This window comes from Phacochoerus africanus, chromosome 7, assembly GCF_016906955.1.
Source record: "Phacochoerus africanus isolate WHEZ1 chromosome 7, ROS_Pafr_v1, whole genome shotgun sequence".
Lineage (NCBI taxonomy): Eukaryota > Metazoa > Chordata > Mammalia > Artiodactyla > Suidae > Phacochoerus > Phacochoerus africanus.
The window spans coordinates 9676754-9695403 of NC_062550.1; the positions used below are offsets into that span (position 1 = coordinate 9676754).

The window sequence follows — 18650 nt, forward strand, 5'->3', positions numbered from 1 at the left end:
AAAATCAAAACAGGTTACTGCTTGTTATGCCCTACAGCTCTGTCGGTTTTATTTTTATCTTTACGAGCTGTCATTAAGGTTAGGATCAGACCTCATGCCTCCAACCGTTTTTTTTTCCGGAGGCGGAAGGCGGAGAACTGTGAGACTCCGACTTCCTATTAACAGGTCTGCCCAAGAACGGTCACGTGCACCTTCCGCCCCGCACAGACATGGCCGCGCCCCGCCGCCGAGGATTGGCTCCAGCCCAAAGCCCGGCCTCCCTCGGTCATGGGAGCCCCTTCCATTGGGCAGTTATAAAAGATGGCGGGGCCCCGCCCAAGCACGCCTCTCGCGAAGCACAGGCTTCAGTGATTGGCGGAGAGCAGGGCCGAGACGTCACGTGGCCCGGGGCTCGTCTGTTTGCGGAAGTAGAAGGAAGTAGAAGTGCTGAGTAAGCCGAGGTGAGTGACGATGCAGGGGAGGCGGGGCCAGGGGGCCCTTTCCCAAATCTCCCCGGCGCCCTAGATTCCTTGGCCTCCACCGGGACCCTGTTTTGGCCCACACTCTTGTTCCCCGATTCTGAGGCATGTCCTCCATTAACCTTTGTTTGACCTCTGAGTGCCCCCCAGCTTCCACCCTTTGATCCCCCCATCGTTCCCAGCTCCCATCTGGTGACGGCTCTTGTCTCATCTCTAACTTGCGTTGGCTCGGGGACCCAGGGACGCTTCTCAGTACCTCTTTCTTTCTTGAGTGCCTCTCGTCTATCCCTCACTTCCTGAGTCAACCTCTTCCAGTCGTCTCCCAACTCTCAGTGCCCCTTCGTGCTCCCAGCTTTCACTCTGGTTCCCATTCATTGTCCCCAGCTAAGTGCTCCCAACCTCACCTCAGTGTGTTCCTTGATCCCCCACTTCACCTCTGTCTTCTGCGTTCCTCCCATCTGTCTCCCCTGTTCTCCATCACTCTCCCCATTTTTTTTCTTTTCTTTTTTTTTTTTTGTCTTTTTAGGCCTGCATCCGAGGCATATGGAAGTTTCCAGGCTAGGGATCAAATCAGAGCTGTAGCTACTGGCCTAAGCCACAGCTGCGGCCACATGGGATCTGAGCTGAGTCTGGGACCTACACTATGGCTCAGGGCAAGCCTGGATCCTTTATTTATTTTTTTTTTTAATTTCGGTCCTTAACCCACTGAGAGGGGCCAGGAATCGAACCCGAGTCCTGATGGATACTAGTGGGGTTCATAACCTGGTGAGCCACAACCGGAACCCCTTTCCCCCTGTTTCTAACTGCCTGCTTCTCCGTGCTTATTGTCTCTCCTGTGCCTACCCCCAACCCCCATGCTCCCTCCTTTCCCTAGCCTAGTCACCCTGGAGTCTCCCTATCTGTTAATCCTGTGTCCACCTCCTGCTCCCACTGATGACCTGGAAGCTGGTGACAGGAAGCGCGTGGCCCGTGTGACCATGTGACTGGAACCAGCAGACCTGTGGGTGTGGGACAGGGAGGGCACAGGGCTCAGGGATCTGTGCCAGTTTTTTTAATGGACTACGCATGTGACCCCAAACAAATACCTTCCCTTCCCCTAAGCTTCTGGATCTTTCCCTTACCTGCCCTCTTACCCACCCAACAGGATGTCAGGCAGGTTCGGTTTAGCATTGCACATGCTCCACCCTTGGGCTGGGTGCAGTGTTTTTGTTATTGTCTCTGCTTTAAAATTTTCCTGGCGTTTGTAGGCTGTGTTCTATCCGAGTCTCAGTTTTCTCATCTGTGACAGGGGGATTGTATTTCCTGCCTTCCTAGGGCTGCTATGAGATTTAAAACTTGTGAAAAAGTGGAAAGCCAAACTTTGTAACCAGCGTGGTCCTGTACAAATGCGTGGGTTTGCTATTGTGCCATAGGCAGGAAAGGGAAAGGAATAGAGAGAGAAATCAAGGAGGGAAAAACCAGTCTCTCATTTAGCATTTGGCAAATTTATTGTCTCTCTGCTATGAGTCAGCCTCTTTTATATACTCTCCTTGACATTTATTCATTCCTTCCTCATTTATTTAACAAATATTGGTGAGGTGTTTACTCTGTGCTAGGCTACCCTCAGAGCCAGTGCTCTTCCCATGTAACAGAAGGCAGAGAGGGCACTTGAGTTGCCTGAGGGGTTGGAGCTGGAATCTGAATTTTGTACTTTCTAACTCCAGAGCCTGTGTAATCACTCTGCTCTGGGAGTGAAGCTCTGGGAGGGTCTCTGGCTTGTCTCAGGGCTCAGGGTACTTTTTTCTCCTTTTCAGGGGTTACTTTCTTGTTAGATGACAGTGTCCTCAGAGGGCGTTTCCTTCTCACTCAGCACAATGACATCCACAAGACATAGAGGAAGGAGGAATTTAAATGCCGTGTGTGTGTGTGTTTGCACATTTGTACTGGGTGTGTGTGGGAGGGGTGGGGGGTTGTAGTGAGGGGATACTCCAGCCCCAGGGCCTTTGCACAGGCTCTTCCCTTTGCCTGGAAACCGCTTCATCTGCGTATCCATATGACTTTTGCCTTCATTTACTTTGTCTCTATTCAAAGTTAAGTTCTTGGTGAGGACTAGTCACCCTATCTAAAATTTGTCTCCACCTGGACCCTTCCTCTCACCCATTTCTGGTTTATTTTACTCCTGAACACCTATCAGTATTCAGAACCTGTGTATATATTTTGCCTGTTTATCCTCTTTATTACAGCCCTCTCTAAAGTGAAGTTCTAGGAGGGCAGGGATCTTGTCTGTTCGCCAGTGTGTTCTCAGCAGTGGTAATGATGCCTGCCACAGAATAGATCACTGATCAATATTTGTAGAGTGAATCATAAAACGGGCCACCCAGTGTGTACCATGCCACCAGCCCAAAGATCTCCTAAAGCCATCAAGGTCCCCTGTGCTCGGGAACTTCAGCAGTAGTTCTGGGCAGTTTGCGTTCCATCCGTGGTCCAGCTGAGCAGAGTGAGTGAAAGAGAGGCCTTTTCCATTTCAGAAAGGCCATTTTGCCCTGACTCACATCAGGGACAGTGAGGGCCTTGGCTTTCGGGGAACAGGGGACTACACGCCAAGCTTCACTCAGCCACTTTCCATTCAGGATTTTCCCCAAAGGCAGCTTGAGGATTACGACTCGTTGGGTTCAGATCCTGGCAGATTACATCACCTCTTGCCCCTCAGTTAACTGTGTGTAACTTGGGGAAAAGGATAGCTTCTCTTATGTGTGTTTTGAGAAATAAATATGATAATTACCCCAAAACTGGGTGGGGCAGCTGGCGCTAAGCAGGTGGTGTTGGGTGTGTAGGGGCAGGAGGGCCCCCCCCCCGCCCCGCCACCATTCCTCGCTGGCTTAGGGAAGAGTCTGGGACGAGCTGGGGTCCAGGTGAGCAGGTGGAGGGATGTTTGGTCTGGAGGCAGCCTTGGAGGCGCAGAGGCTCAGATGGAAGTTGGAAATGACATGTGACCTGATCCCTGCACTCATCCAGTCTCTCCTTGTGCACTAATTGAGCGCCCGTGTGCTCCGCGCAGGCCCTCTGCCTAGTGTTGTCTGGAGTCTATGGAAGAAGGTACAGGTCCAGCCGCCAGGCCACGCCTCCCATTTCCTCTCTCTCTCGTTGCCTCATATGCCAAACAGGGATAAACATCTCATGGATATTTGTGAGCTTCCAGGCAGCTAGCAGCCGTGAAGGCTCTCTGCCAGCCAGAAAGCGAGGTGGCCTCGTGAGAGGATGTACCTTGGGCTTGCGTGCTGGGCACAGATGGCGAGGGCTCCAGGAAGGAAGCCCGCAGGGGACAGGGCAGGCGGGGTGCTTGACTGGACCCCGTGTTCTCAGCCTGTCTTGCCAGCACGGCACATGGGGGGGACTGCGGCAGCACCGGAGGCCATCCTGTGCCAAGTGTTCCAGTCACGGGACATCCTATCATGAGCTGCCGGGGCTGGTGAAGCCTGATTTCCAACTCCGGCAGTGCTGCGTGTGCTCCCAGTATCCCCCAGGTGGCCAGCTTCCTGCCCTGCTGCCCGTGGGGTCCTGTCACCCCTCGCCCCCACCCCCAGCCAGGCTTCATTAAGCAGAGAGCTTGAAGCGTTTCCCTGCCTGGAGGGCAAAGGAGCTTACCTTCAAGCACTGAATTTTCCAGAGCAGAGCCCACTGCAGGAGTGAGCTCCCCCGAGGTTTCTGTTGTGGTCAGAGTGGGTGGGGAGCGGGGTGTGGTCTGTTACCACCCTCCCCCCCAAGAAGAGAGGAGGGAGGGGCCCCTCCAAGTTGTTGGCTCCTGGGACCTCTGGTTGGTTCATTCATTTGTTCTCATTCATTCACCGGCCATTTATGAAACACCCACTGTGAGGCAGGAACAGCGTGCTCAGTGCTTGGATAAACCCATAAATGGGGGGAGGGGACACCCCCTGCCAGCACGTAGAGCATCGTCACTGGGTAGGTGCTCAGTGGGGTTACACTGGGCGAGTGGGGCCCAGAGGAAGAAGCAGGTGCACCGAGGCCAAGAAGAGACAGGGTGTGATTCTTGGAGGTGGAGGCGCGTGATGAGTCTGGAAGGACAAGAAGGGGTTTATTCACTTATTTGACTGCGGGCTCTGGGACAGGTGACAATGGCAGGGACAGCCCAGAGGGGGCAGTGGTGGGGGCGGGGTTGTGTGTGCCCAGACCCTGCTCCCCAGCCCAGTGCCCCTCCCTGCAGCTGTGCCAGCAAGACCCGGGGCTCCAGCATCAGAGGTGGTGGGTTGGGAGGAAGGGGACAGAAATAAGGCCGGTCTGTTGTGATCGGTGCAGGATGTGGCCCTGGGTTTTCATTTCCTTTCTTCCACCTCGTGACAGCAGTGGCTACAGTGGCCAGCATCCCACTTTCCCTCCATTGTGTCATTTCATTCTCGTGCCCACCCTGGAAGGCTGGAGGAGAGCCAGGCCTGTCCTTTCTGGGGCCAGGCTGCTGTCAAGGGGAGTTCCGGGGGCAGGGGTGGCTGCCACCCCTGGGGCCCTGAGGAAGGGGGTCTTCCTTCCACCCTGCTGGACTCCCGCTGTGACTCTCCTCCTTAACCCAGGTGGGCCCTTGGAGCTGGGCGCTCCCGACCCCCACCTCCTCTGAGCGCTTCTCCTGATGCTGAGGCCTGCCCTTTGGGAAGCCTCTGTGCTGCTCTTGTGAGCCGGCCCTGATTCCCTCCACCCCACCCCCACCCCACCCCCACCCCCACTCCCCAGTTACAGGCCCACGGGCTCAGCCTACAGTCCTGCCTTCTTTAAAAGATATGTGATCATTTTCCATACCATTGGGAAAATAAGGGAAAGAAAAAAAAATTGCTTATAAACCTAATACCCTCATCCAGCCTTCGCATTTTGGTATGTTTTCCATCAGTTTTTGGTTTGTTGGTTTGGTTTTTTTGCTGTGCATAATTTTCACTCATTATGTTTTAAGAGGCTTTCTCTGGGCCAAGTCTTGTCTTAGGGTTGAGTGTGCAGAAGTGAAGCTTCTTAAGAGCTTTTGCCCTAGGAGTTCCTGTCGTGGCACAGTGGTTAACGAATCCGACTAGGAACCATGAGGTCGCAGGTTCGATCCCTGCCCTTGCTCAGTGGGTTAAGGATCCGGCATTGCCGTGAGCTGTGGTGTAGGTTGCAGATGCGGCTCGGATCCCGTGTTGCTGTGGCTCTGGCGTAGGCCGGGGGCTGCAGCTCCGATTCGACCCCTAGCCTGGGAACCTCCATATGCCGAGGGAGCAGCCCAAAGAAATAGCAAAAAAGACAAAAAAAAAGCTTTTGCCCTTAAGAAGCTCTGAATCCAGGAGTTCCTGTTGTGGCTCAGCGGGTTAAGAACCTGACTAGGAGTTCCCGTTGTGGTGCAGCGCAAACGAATCCGACTAGGAACCATGAGGATGTGGGTTCCATCCCTGGCCTCGATCAGTGGGTTAAGGATCCAGTATTGCCGTGAGCTGTGGTGTAGGTCGCAGACGCGGCTCAGATCCCGGTGGCTACAGCTCCGATTAGACCCCTAGCCTGGGAACCTCCATATGCCTTGGGTGTTAAAAGGACAAAAGACACACACACAAAAAAGAACCCGGCTAGTATCCATGAGGATGCGAATTCAATCCCTGGGCTCGCTCAGTGGGTTAAGGATCCAGCATTGCTGCAAGCTGTCGGGCAGGTTGTAGATGTGGCTTGGATCCTGCATTGCTGTGGCTGTGGCATAGCCTTTAGCTGCAGCTCAGATTCAACCCCTAACCTGGGAATTTCCATGTCTCGGGTACAGCCCTTAAAAAAAAAGCTCTGACTCTAGAGCCAACCCAATCTTGGCTCTTTGTAGTTCTTACTCCTCCACCTATTAGCTGTGTGACCTTGGGCCCATTTCTTTCTCTCTCTGTCTCTCTCTCTCTTTTTTTTTTCCACTTTTAATGATTTTTATTTTTTCCATCATAGCTGGTTTACAGTGTTCTGTCAGTTTTCTCCTATACAGCAAGGTGGCCCAGTCACACATACATGTATACTTTCTTTTTTCTCACATTATCATGCTCCATCATCAGTGACTAGACATAGTTCCCAGTGCTACACAGCAGGATCCCATTGCTTATCCATTCCAAAGGCAATAGTCTGCACCTATTAACCCCAAATTCCCAGTCCATCCCTCCCCCTCCCCCTTGGCAACCACAAGTCTGTTCTCCAAGTCCATGGGTTTCTTTTCTGTGGAAAGGTTCATTTGTGCCATATATTAGATTCCAGATATAAGTGATATCATGGTACTTGTCTTTCTCTTTCTGACTTACTTCACTTAGTATGAGAGTCTCTAGTTCCATCCATGTTGCTGCAAATGGTATTAGTTTGTTCTTTTTTATGGCTGAGTAGTATTCCCTTGTGTATATATAGCTTATCTTCTTAATCCAGTCATCTGTGGATGGACATTTAGATTGTTTCCATGTCTTGGCTATTGTGAATAGTGCTGCAGTGAACATGCAGGTACATGTGTCTTTTTTAAGGAAAGCTGTTGAGTTGTATAAGTTGTTTGTATATTTCAGAGATTAAGTCCTTGTCTGTTGCATCGTTTGAAACTGTTTTCTCCCATTCTGTAAGTTGTCTTTTTGGGGTTTTTTTCTGGTTTCCTTTGCTGTGCAAAAGCCCGTCAGTTTGATTAGGTCCCAATGGTTTATTTTTGCTTTTATTTCTGTTGCTTTGGGAGAGTTATTGTTTGTTTGTTTTGTTTTGTCTTTTTTAAGGGCTGTACCCATAGCATATGGAGGTTCCCAGGCTTGGGGTCAGTTTGGAGCTGCAGCTGCCAGCCTCCACCACAGCCAGAGCAACATGGGATCCAAGCCTTGTCTGTGACCTACACCACACCTCATGGCAACACCAGATCCTTAACCCACTGAGCGAGGCCAGGGTTCGAACCCGCGTCCTCATAGACACTAGTCAGGCTCATTAACCGCTGAGCCACGATGGGAACTCCCAAGAAAACATTTGCAAGGTTGATATCAGAGACTGTTTTGCCCATGTTCTCTTCTAGGAGTTTAACAGTGTCTTATCTTACGTTTAAGTCTTTAAGCCATTTTGAGTTAATTTTTGTGCATGGCGTGAGGGTGTGTTCCAGTTTCATTAATTTGCATGCAGCTGTCCAGTTTTCCCAGCAACACTTGCTGAAAAGACTGTCTTTTTTTCATTTTATATTCTTGCCTCCTTTGTCAAAGATTAATTGACTGTAGGTGTCTGGGATTATTTCTGGGTTCTCTGTTCTGTTCCATTGGTCTGTCTGTCGGTTTTGGTACCAGTACCACACCGTCCTGATGACTGTGGTTTTGTAATATTGCCTGAAGTCTGGGAGAGCTATGCCTCCTGCTTGGCTTTTTGTTCCTCAGGATTGCTATGGCACTTCACCTCTCTGTTTCTTGATTGTCTCGTATGTAGATTGAGGATGAAGATGGTACCCCTTTCTTAGGGTGACCATGTGGGTGAAATGAACTGTATGTATAAAGCCTTTGGAGCGAGGCCAGAGCTCAGGGGCACGTGAGTGTTTGGTGTGTGTTATGACCTGTACGGTCTGGCAGGAGGATCAGGGCTTTTCCAAATAGACAAGGAGAGGAAAGAAAATCTGGGTGGATGGATCGGTGCAGACAGGCAAGGAGGTGTGAAGCAGCTTTCCTTCTGGATTCATGCGTGGTTTGGAGCCGACGGGGTGGGACTGATGGGAGGGGCTGCACTGGGAGCCAGGGGCTTCGCAGGCCCAACCTGCAGCCTAGAGCAGCCCTGAGAGCGTCGTGGACCCAGTGCCACTGAGCCTGCGACGGTGCCACGTGTTCTCCTTGAATTGTTATAACCTTTGCAGTAGCGGCTTTGCAGGACCACGGAGTGTCTCTGGGGTTGTCATGTCATACAGTTTCCCTCGTGATGTTGGCGATGCTTCCGTTTCTGTGCCCAAACCAAAATTGTGATAATGCCTCTTGGTGTGCTTGCTGTGTCTTCTGTTTGGGGAGGTTCTTCTCCCAGGACCAAGTCCCATGCCTTCACTTGGGGGCTCTCCCGTCGCCCCTGGCTGTGGAGGGAGGGATGCAGGTACCCCAGCGCCTCTGTCCTTTACCCTCCTAAGTACGGAATAAAGAAGGAACGTGACGTAGGTCTAAGCATCCTCACGGATGTTCTCATTTACTCCTCACAACCCGCGAGAAGTGAGCATTTGTCTGCATTTTAAAGGCGGAGAAACCACCTCCCAGGGTCTGTTTGTACCGCATCTTCGGAGGACAAACGGTCAGAGCTCTTCACTCACGTGCTCCAAGCCTCAGGCTCCTCACCTGCAACAGGGAGTTGATCAAACTCCAGAGGGGTTGGTGTTTGTTGAGTATTAACTCCCTGCCAGGGCCTGTTCTCAGGGCCTGTTAGGAACCCCCTGTTACCGGGGAGGTTAAGTAACTTGCCCGAGGTGCCCAGCTGCTCAGTGGGGAGGCTGGGATTTGAATGCAGCTTGGCTCCAGAGCTGCACGGTGTGGTGTGTGCTCGGGCCTTCCGCCTCACCCAGTTGGCGAGAATGAAATGACACCGGCACAGGCAGTGCTTCGCTTAGGGCCGACTCCCCAGGAAGAGCGCAGTGAGCGTTTCCTGGTGCAAGGATTCTGCTTGACCTTTACCCACTTTTGGAGGGAGGGGCGTGCCCAAGTCTCGAGAACGTTCCCAGGCCAGGGATTGAATCTGTTGAATCTGCACCGCAGCAGATCCAGCCGCTGCAGTGACAATGCCGAATCCTGAACCCACTGCGCCGCCACCGGGGACCCCCTTTATTCCCTTAGTAGATGGTTCTTTGTAGGCTTTTTGCCCTTCCTTTCATCCGGGGCTAATCCTCCCTCCACTCAGAGGCCAGGATATGGCTAGTGTCTTTCATGTGGCCACTCCCCCCAGGGTGCCCACACTCCCCGGCTCTGTCCTCAGGGTCTGACCCACTCCTTTGGCAGGTAACATCCTCGCACAGAGGCATAGGGTGACCTCCAGCCGATTGTCACCCAGCTTTGGTGGCACTGCCTTAGGATGGTGTGCTTTCTGGGAACCCAGGAAATAAGACATCTCCTTCTGTCATCCAAACTGGGGACAGTTTCCATAGCAGACCCTGTGACTATGAAGCAATTTCCACCCAAACGTATGTAGCTGTTTCTAAGTCTTTTTTTTTTTTTTTTTTGGCCACACTGGCAGCATATGTAGATCTGAGCTGCATCTATTGCCTACACCGCAGCTCACGGCAGTGCTGAATCCTTAACCCACTGAGCGAGGCCGGGGATCAAACTCACATCCTCACAGAGACAACGTCGAGTCCTTAACCTGCTGAGCCACAATGGGAACTCCTGTTCCTAAGTCTTGCCGTTCATACTCATTTCTGAGGGGCTTTCTGCATTCTCTCAGGGCCTCTTGTGCAGCAGCGTAGCAGCCCCCAAGGTTTTAGACAAGTGTTTAGAGTGCCCCTGCCGTCGATGGAGTGTGACACGATCTTGGTCCCCTTGTGGCACCCAGGAGAGAGGGGACACCGGTTTTGTTTGTGGAGCTGAAGTGACCCACGCCAAGCTCTTTGAGCCTCTAAAAGTTGACTCCATCCTTGACAGAGTGCAGACCCCCTGGTGGCACAGGGCAGTGTCACCCAGCCCCTGTGGTCACATCAGCCATCTTCTTTGATCACGACACCCCCATACTGCAGAGGAGGAAACTGAGTCTCTGCCGGGGAAGCTGGGTCGGGGGGCGGGGGGTGGGGGGGAGGGGCAGGACAGTCCTGGTCCCCTGGGCGCAGCGGCCGCTCTGTGACTTCCCATCGCCCCTTCTTCCCACCCACTCAGTGCCGTTTCTCTTTCTTTCCCCTCCTTTTCAGGTCCCTCCAGGCCCAGAATCCAGGGAGCAGCGCCGGTGGGGACCGTCTGGGCGCCTGTGCAGGAGGCCGCTGCGCGTGGGGAGGCGGGCATGGGAGACGGAGCCCGGCTGACCAGAGACCCCGTTTTCTTCCAGCCTGAGGGGGAAGGCGGCGGGGCCTCCCCGCCGGCCCCACGGAGGATGCAGTTCTTCGGCCGCCTGGTCAATACCCTCAGCAGCGTCACTACCCTGTTCTCCAACCCGTTCCGGGTGAAGGAGGTGGCCGTGGTGGACTACGTCTCAAGCGCCCGGGTCCGGGAGGAAGGGCAGCTGATTCTGTTACAGAATGTTTCCAGTCGCACGTGGGACTGCATCCTGGTCAACCCCAGGAACCCCCAGAGTGGATTCCGGTGGGTGATGGTGGGTCCCGCGCCCCCGGCCCTTTGATTCCTCCCAGCCCCCCCGCCTGGGGGTCCCTTGGCCGAGAGCAGCTTCTTCCGGGTCCACATCTCAGGGGCCTGGGGAGCGGGCGGGGGAGCCCTGCCCTTAGAACAGAGGGAGGGGCTTCCTGGACTCCGCACCTTCTGGCCCATCAGGGCCCTGGCAGCAGGGGCTGGGGGTGGAAGACTGGTTCCTGCGCGATGCATGCGGAGGGAGGAGGGGAGGAAGGATGGGGAAGCCGAGAAGGTCAAGGCCCAGGGATCACCTGTAGCCCTGGGTCTCTAAGGCCTGACGGTCCTGGTCGGGGCTGGTTGGCTGGGGTCTGACCGGGGTTAGGAGGAGTCGTCTGCATGGCTCAGGGTGCGCTGGGCCCCCCGGGGGTTAGAGGAAAGGGTGGGATCCCAGGACAGGGCCGAGGGAACTGAGGAGCTGCAGGGCTGGTTGGGGAAAGGGGAGAGGAGTGGCCAAGGACCTGAAACGCGGGTCCAGAGAAGCTCGGCGACTGGCATGGAGCCGGCTAGTGCTGATGGCCCTTCCTCACTGGCTCGCCCATCTGGCTGTCCTGTCACCCAACTGCTCAACATGCTCCGAGCACCACTAGCGTCTCCAGAGTCCCGGGCTCTGGGCCAGGCCCAGTGGGCTCAGCGAGATGACAAAACATGCGGTGGGCCTTTCAGGAATGTACAGACTGTGGGGGTGGCCGCAGGCAACCCGGGACTTGCCATAACGTGGGTGGGGGTGGGGAGTGAAGAGGGGCAGCACCAGAGCGGACAGTGGCGACACGAGGAGGTGATCGCTTCCTGGCGGGCTGCCCTGGAAGAAGTAGGATTGTGTTCCATAGAATCATTTGGACAAGGACCTTCCAGACCTGCAGAGGCATAGGGGAGGGAGCTGCGGGCAGATGGCCTGGCTGATGCTGGGTGCACCCAGGGCTTTGGTGACAGGTGGGGCTGGAGGGGACTTCTGGGGATCCCTCTGACTGAGGTGGCCTGGCGGGAGGAGGCTCGGGATGTGGCAAGCTGGAGGTTAGGTTCCAGCCACCGAGATGAGAGTGAGGCAGGATGTCAGTGTCCTGGCCCATCAGGTGAGAATTCAGGACCAGGCTCCACAATGGGTGACTGGACTGAGAACGTGGCTCAGGGGCCAGTATAGATGCCAGTTTTCACACAGCAGGACTAGTCTAGACTCTGGGTACAGATGGGCCTGAGCTGATGCCCTCTGGCTGGCCCTGGAGCTTCAGAGTTCCTTCCCAGGCCTGAATGCACTCCCGGGAGGGCCACTGAGCCTCTCGTTGGAGGTGCCCGGCCCTGGTGGCTCCACCACCCTCCAAGTGCGACTCATCCCGAGTCCTGTCAGGATGCTCTATCTGTCTTCCTGAGCCCCGCTGAGGGCAGACTTCTGCCACCAGGGCATTAAACCCTTTGCCAACAGTTTATTAACTGCACTTCTGCTGTTACCACCCCAGATCGCGTGGCGTGTTATGGTTTACGGTCTTTTCACGTGTGGTACATTCACACATCCTCTGACAGCTCATTATACGAGATAAGCGAGGAAGGCAGTACCCATTTTATGGGTGAGAAAACCGAGGCTTGGGGATGAGAAACGATTCATCCAGGGTTGCACAGGAAGCAGTGGAGAAGCAGAATAATCAGTGTCTTCTGGTTCCTAAAGCATTTCTCTTTCTGTGCTGCTCTGTTGTTTCCATGTATTTAGACAGGACAGGGAGCATCGTTGGGTGGGGGTTCAAGCTAAGCCCAAGTCGCTCTACTTGGAACTCCTGACATCCCTCCTTTGGCTCCAGAGGCTGCTTCTTCTCTCTAACTTGCTCCCATCCAAGCATTTCTGTTTCAGCAAATGGCCTCACCATCCATCTGTGTGGCTGCATAGTCCAGATACCCTAGAGGGACCTTTCATTCCTTGAGCTCACTCACCCCTAGGTCCAGGTCATTTTTGAGTTCTCTTGGGTTCTCCTCCCGAGCATATCTTGAATTTGCTTCTCTGGGATCAATTAGGCTTAGGTTCAACCTGAATGATAGAAAGCCCTGCATAAGACTTGCTAAGCAGGATAAAATTTTAGTTTCCTTTTAAGTGATAGCCAAGGCAGTTGGGGCTGGTGCGGCAGTGCTTCCTCAGGGACCCAGGCTCCTTTTGTCTTGTTACTCTGCCATGTATGGTCTCCATTCTCTAGGTCACATGGTCCCAGATGGCCACGCCAGATCCAGCCATCACAGCCACCTTTCCAGCCAGCAGAAAGGCAGAAGGGCGGGGTGAAGAAGGGCTCTGTCTTTCCTTTAGGGACTCTTCTCAGAAGCTGGATACATGCCTTCCACCTAGATCCTACTGGCCTGGGCTCGGTTCCATAACCACAACTAACTGCAAGGGAGGCTGGGAAGTGTGCCTGTATTCCAGCCGGGTGTCAGTCCACCTAGCTGCCAGCTCTCTAGAGGCCGTGGTCCTTGCACACGGGGAGTCCTGCCGCACCCCACCTCCCAGCCCGTTGCTCTGCCTGCTGTCTTGTTCTCCTCCTATCCTCTTCCAGACTGCATCAGAATGGTCTTTCCAGAGGGCACGTCTGACCGCATAGTCCCCTGTTGGACTCCTCAAGGGCTCCCTGTTTCCTTAGCACGGCAGGTGCATAGCATGGCTCCACAGGGCCAGGGTGGGGCCTTCCCTCTGCCTCTGGCCTCAGCTCTCGCCACCCTGTGCTCCTGGCCTTGGCCTGGACTCTCACCCCGGCCCAGAACACTGTCCTCTTCTTTGCCTGCCTCACTTCCATTCGGCCTCCCCTGCCCTTCAGGCTAGAGGGTGTGCTTCTGCTGTGTGTCCCCAGGCACCCCGGCCCTGTGCTTGGTAGAGCACAGGGAGACCACAGATCCCGTGAGGGCAGGGCTGGGGCTTTTCCTGTTCTCCCTGGAGTGATTCCCCAGCACCAGCTTGCCTGGCACATGTCGGGGGTGAGATGAATGTGGTGCATTTACCGAGGGCCACTGTGTGCCAGGCCGTCTGCCATCATCGTCGTCGTTGTCCTTGGTCGATTGTCATTGTCATTATCCTGTCGAGGCTGAGAGACTTTTGGATTCAGGGGGTTGAGGGAGTGAGCTGGGAAGCAGGGGTAGAGGCTAGAGGGTGGGATGCTGGAGCTGAAGGTTTTTTAAAATAGCATTTTAACATTTTTTTTTAAAAAAAGCATTCATAACATTTTTAAAAGTGATGTAGAGTTGATTGACAATGTGTTAATTTCTGCTGTAAGGCCACGGTGATTCAGGTATACATACGTATACATTCTTTTCTCTTTTTTTTTTTTGTCTTTTTGGGGCCGCACTCGCAGCATATGGAGGTTCCCAGGTTAGGTGTTGAATCGGAGCTACAGCTGCCGGCCTCCACCAGAGCCACAGCCACGGAGGATCTAAGCCGTGTCTGTGACCTACACCAGAGCTCACAGCAACCCCGGATCCTCAACCCACTGAGTGAGGCCAGGGATCGAACCTGCAACCTCGTGATTCCTAGTTAGATTCGTTTCTGCTGCGCCATGACGGGAACTCCCCATACATTCCTTTTTATGTTCTTGTCCATTACGGTTCACGGTAGGGCACTGAGTAGAGTTCTCTGTGCTGTGCAGCGGGGCCTTGCTCTTGCTCCCCGCCGTGTGTAACAGCTTACATCTGCTCACCCCAACTTCCCAACGAGCTGAGGTTCTGAAGAGCCGCAGACGTGGTGCTTCCAAGGCCTGAGGTGTAACTGGGAGTGAGGGCTGCGGCAGGGGTCAGGGGGCACTTTGCTCTTTGTGGCATGAAGGCTGCGTGGCACTCGACGTCCGCTTCAGGGGGCCGAGGTTCCTCTTAAGTCTCCTGCTTTACTCGCCTGGAGGGCTTGGAACTGTCCCCAGAGTACTTAGGCGGGTCGGAGGCGGAGGTCAGGCCCTCCTCCCCGCCTCCAGGTAGAGGGGCACCTGTCGTTCTGTAGCCCCTGAGCGGCAGAATGGAGGAGGGGATCAGGGTCTTCTGAATCCTCAGGTTTTCTTCCCTCGGGACTGGGAGGCCCCCAGCGCCCCCGTGGGTGGAAAATACCAGCCACAGTGAGAGCATCTCTGCGTTGTCCGTGTCTGTGAGCCGCTGGTCTGTGTTACAACATCCGCGCCACAGTCCCCGGGGCGGGGTCGGGGGGCTATTATCCATCCCCTTGATGATGAGGAGACACAGGTTCAGAGAATGTAAGTAACTTTCCCAAGGTCACACCGCTGCTCCACAGCAGAGCTATGGCCCAGGGGCCCAACTCCTCTGGGGTGAGCCCCACGCCCGTCACTTGTGGCGCCACTGGGTACATCGTGATAATGTCCGTCCTTCTCTTCCTGGGAGGAATTAATCATTTCCTGCTGGCATTTGCTGGTGGCATATGATATTTGATGAGCCCGGCCAGGCCCTCGCTGGTATCTCAAGCAGAAGCAGGGCTGCACTTCCCAGGAATCCTGGGAGGGGTGAGCAAAGTGTGTGTGACATGCGACCTTTGCTTCTCAAAGAGAGACGGGCTTTTGAGGCCCTCTGCGCTGGGGCGTTGCCCGGACACTCGGGGTTTGCGGGTTCACTGTTTATCCAGCCCGCGGCCCCCTTTAGCAAGGGCAGGTCTCTGCTCTCCAGGGGCTCAGGCGGTAGCCAGAAACGGTGGCTCAGGACCCAGCATGCTGTGCGGAAGGTGTTGTAATGGGCTCGTGTCAGACCCTGGACAAACCTCAGCCCTTTCCACTTTTTCTTTGCCCTTTTCTCCCTGCCGCTAAGAGCGCGCCTCCCACCCTCCTTGGCCCAACTCACGAGTCCCCGCTCTGTGAGCCTGTCCTCACCCCCACCTTCTCCCTCAGTCCTGTCCTGGGCCCCTCCTGCCTTGGATTGCCACGCGTCTGTGCATCTCTCCCCCCCCACCAGGCCGCAGAGCTTCCAGAAGGTCAGGGCCTGGGTTTGCATCATTCCTCCTAATGCCCAGCTTGCGCCCAGCGCTCGGCAGGGGCATGGGACATTTTTGTTGAAAAGATGGATGAATCCACTGTAGACACAAATGTGCTTGATGGGAGGGTGGGGAAACTCCTCTGGGGTAGCTGGGTTAGAGATGGACCTTAAAGGGTGAGGAAGATTTCAGGGGGAGAAGGTCTGTGAGAGAGGGGACACAGCAAAGGCGGGGAGAGGCGGGAGGAGCCCCCTCGGAGGGTCAGCCGAGACAGGCTTGTGTTTAGCTTTCAAACTACAGACTAGAAACCTCTCTAGCCTAATGGCTTGTGGCCATTTTTCAGTCCAGAACCTCCTTGCAAGTCCTAAGGGACCCTCTCCTCCCCCTAAACGCACCTCCACACATTGGCCTGTCATCTCCCGAGGTTCACCCCCCCCGCCCCACCGCCTCTGGGTCCCCCACTGAGGCTTATGCACAGGCAGGGGTTTCCCATGGGGACGCCGGGGCCTTGAGTCTGCGGGCTCAGTTGTGGAAGAGAGAGGAGACACAGCCCCAGGTGTCCTCCAGATCCCTTCCCTTTTCTCTGAATCTGTCTTTCACTTCCCTGTTCTAACCCAGATCTGGCTCTGCTTCCCCTGCAGGCCTCTCCAGAGTTGTCTCCCTCCCACGGGCCCCGAGGGTGCAAGGTCCTCCTTGCTCCTCATCCTAGGCGGCCACGCACTCTCCCTCCTGGCAGCAGGCACCTGCCGCCCTGGGGCCACCCCACATCCTCAAAGACGCCCACCCTGGCTCCGGGCTCCTCTCGCCATCGCCGCTCCTGCCTTGACTCTGGTGACTGGTGCCTCTGCTCGCACCCTAGGCTGTTGGTGCCTGACCTCTCCTGGTCCACACGGCCATTGCCTGGACCCAGTCACCACCAGTAACAGCAGCTCTTCCATAAACACAAATTTCAAGCACCGCACTTGCCGATCTCTGCCTTCTGTCTTTCCAGCTCCTTCTCTGTGATCCTGTGAGTGCCAGGTTCCCCACCTCTGGATGGTGGCCTCTTCACAGGCCTCATCCCTCTCCTGGATTTCCCTTCTCATGCAGCTTAAATTCCATTGTCATCACAGCCCGCACACTCTCTGCTTGTGTGTCTGTCTCTCTCTTCATCAGCTTTGCTTGCAAAACCCCAGCCCTAGTCAATCCCCGTTCTCCACCGTGGCTGGAGGAATAGCCTTCGCGACCACTGCCCCTGCCTGCTCAGCACAGCGCGGCCGGGCTGCTAAGGGAGCCTGTGCGTTCGGCAAGCCTACATTCCTCTGGAAGCCTTGCCTGGCCCTCTCTCCTCCACCTAAGGCCCCACCTCTCCGTGCTCACTCTCAGCTGATGGCCTGACTTCTGTCTTCCTGAGAAAGCAGAAACCACTGCAAGAGATGAGAACTCCCGAGAGCTCCCTCCACCCTGTCCCCCGCACCTGCATCCGGGGCCTTCCCTGCTGCCCCCAGAGATGCAGCAGCCCTGCATCCAGCCGAAGCCCTTTCCCCCTCAGGGTCCACATCCACACCTCAGGACATCATTTCAGCAACTCTTGTCCCCCTCTCCTACACAATCCCCCCTTTACTGGATATTTTCCATCATTATACAAACATGCTTTCAAAAAAAAAATCTCTCAACTCCACTGTCCCCTTAGACACTGCCTGTTTTCAGCGGTCTTTAATTCCTCTCCTCCTGTTCTTCAACTTTATTTTTAAATTTTTTATTCTTGGTTGAAGTACAGTTGATTTACAGTATTAGTTTCAGGTGCATGACCTAGTGATTCAATGATTTATAGGTTATACTCTATTTAAAGTTCTTATAAAACAATGGCTCTATTTTGCTGTATTGTGTAATATATTTTTATTCCCTATATATTTTATTTTATTTGTTTATTTTATTTATTTTGGCGGCGCCTTTGGCATGCCAGAGTTCCCGGGCCAGGGATTGAACCCAAGCCACAGTAATAACAATGCCAGATCCTTAACCCACTAGGCCACCAGGGAATTCCTTATCTATTTTATACATAGTATTTGCATCTCGTAGTCCCATACCCCACTGGTAACCACTAGTCTGTTCTCTATATCTCTATATCTGTATCTGTTTTGTTACGTATATCGTTTGTTTTGTGTTTTAGATTCAGCATGTAAGTGATGATATTGAATATTTGTCTTTCTATGTCTGACTTTTCTCCCTAAGCATAGTCCCTCTCTAGGTCCATCTTCATTGTTGCAAATGTCAGAATTTCATTCTTTTTTATGGCTGAGTAACATTCCACTGTGTGTGTATATTACAGTGTGTGTAGTTGTGTGTTATTATGGCTTTTTTTTTTTTGTCTTTTGTCCTTTTTGGCCCATACCCACAGCATATGGAGGTTCCCAGGCTAAGGGGGTCTAATCAGAGCAACAGCTGCCGGCGTCCACCACAGCTCACAGCAACGCCGAATCCTTAACCTACTGAGCGAGGCCAGGGATCAAACCCTCAACCTCATGGTTTCTGGTCAGATTCATTTCCGCTGCACCACAACGGGAACTCCTATCATGGCGTTAATTTGCGTTTGCCTGATGACATATGCAGGGGAGCCCCTCTGATACAGATTGACCGTTCGGCAGTCCTCTCGGATGACCTACCTGCTCAGGTGTTTTGAACATTTCAAACATAAAGTTCTTTTCCTTGCGGAGTTTTGGCAGGTGTATTTTATGTATCCATATTCTAAATACACACCTTTGCTGGCTCTGTGTGTTGTGGTTGCCACTCACTGGTTTGCCTTTTTACTTTCCTGATGGTGTCTGTTGATAAACAAGAGTTCTCAGCCTTGCGGAAGTCAAGCTCAGTCATCTTCTTTACGACGCGTTCTGTACTATTTAAGAACTCCCTTCTCTACTGTGAGGTCATCAGGATAGTCTCCTGTATTATCTTCTAGAAACTTTATTGCTCTGCCTTTGAGAACTAGATTGATAATCTACCCGGAGGGTTATTTTTGTT

At 53.8% G+C, this 18650-nt stretch overlaps 1 protein-coding gene across 5 annotated transcripts in view; it reads left to right on the top strand.

The window, feature by feature from the left end:
- The first annotated feature begins 378 nt into the window (after window positions 1-378).
- Window positions 379-18650, top strand: part of PLA2G6 (phospholipase A2 group VI) — a 63659-nt gene continuing 45387 nt past the window's right edge. For 2 of the 5 annotated variants that reach the window (XM_047786277.1, XM_047786279.1), the window contains exons 1-2: window positions 379-440; window positions 10431-10684. In XM_047786277.1, coding sequence (XP_047642233.1) covers window positions 10476-10684 — 209 coding nt within the window. In that variant the 5' untranslated portion in view covers window positions 379-440; window positions 10431-10475. Of the gene's footprint in view, window positions 441-10296; window positions 10685-18650 lie in introns of all 5 variants that reach the window. The other 3 variants (XM_047786276.1, XM_047786275.1, XM_047786278.1) reach the window with 3 other exon arrangements.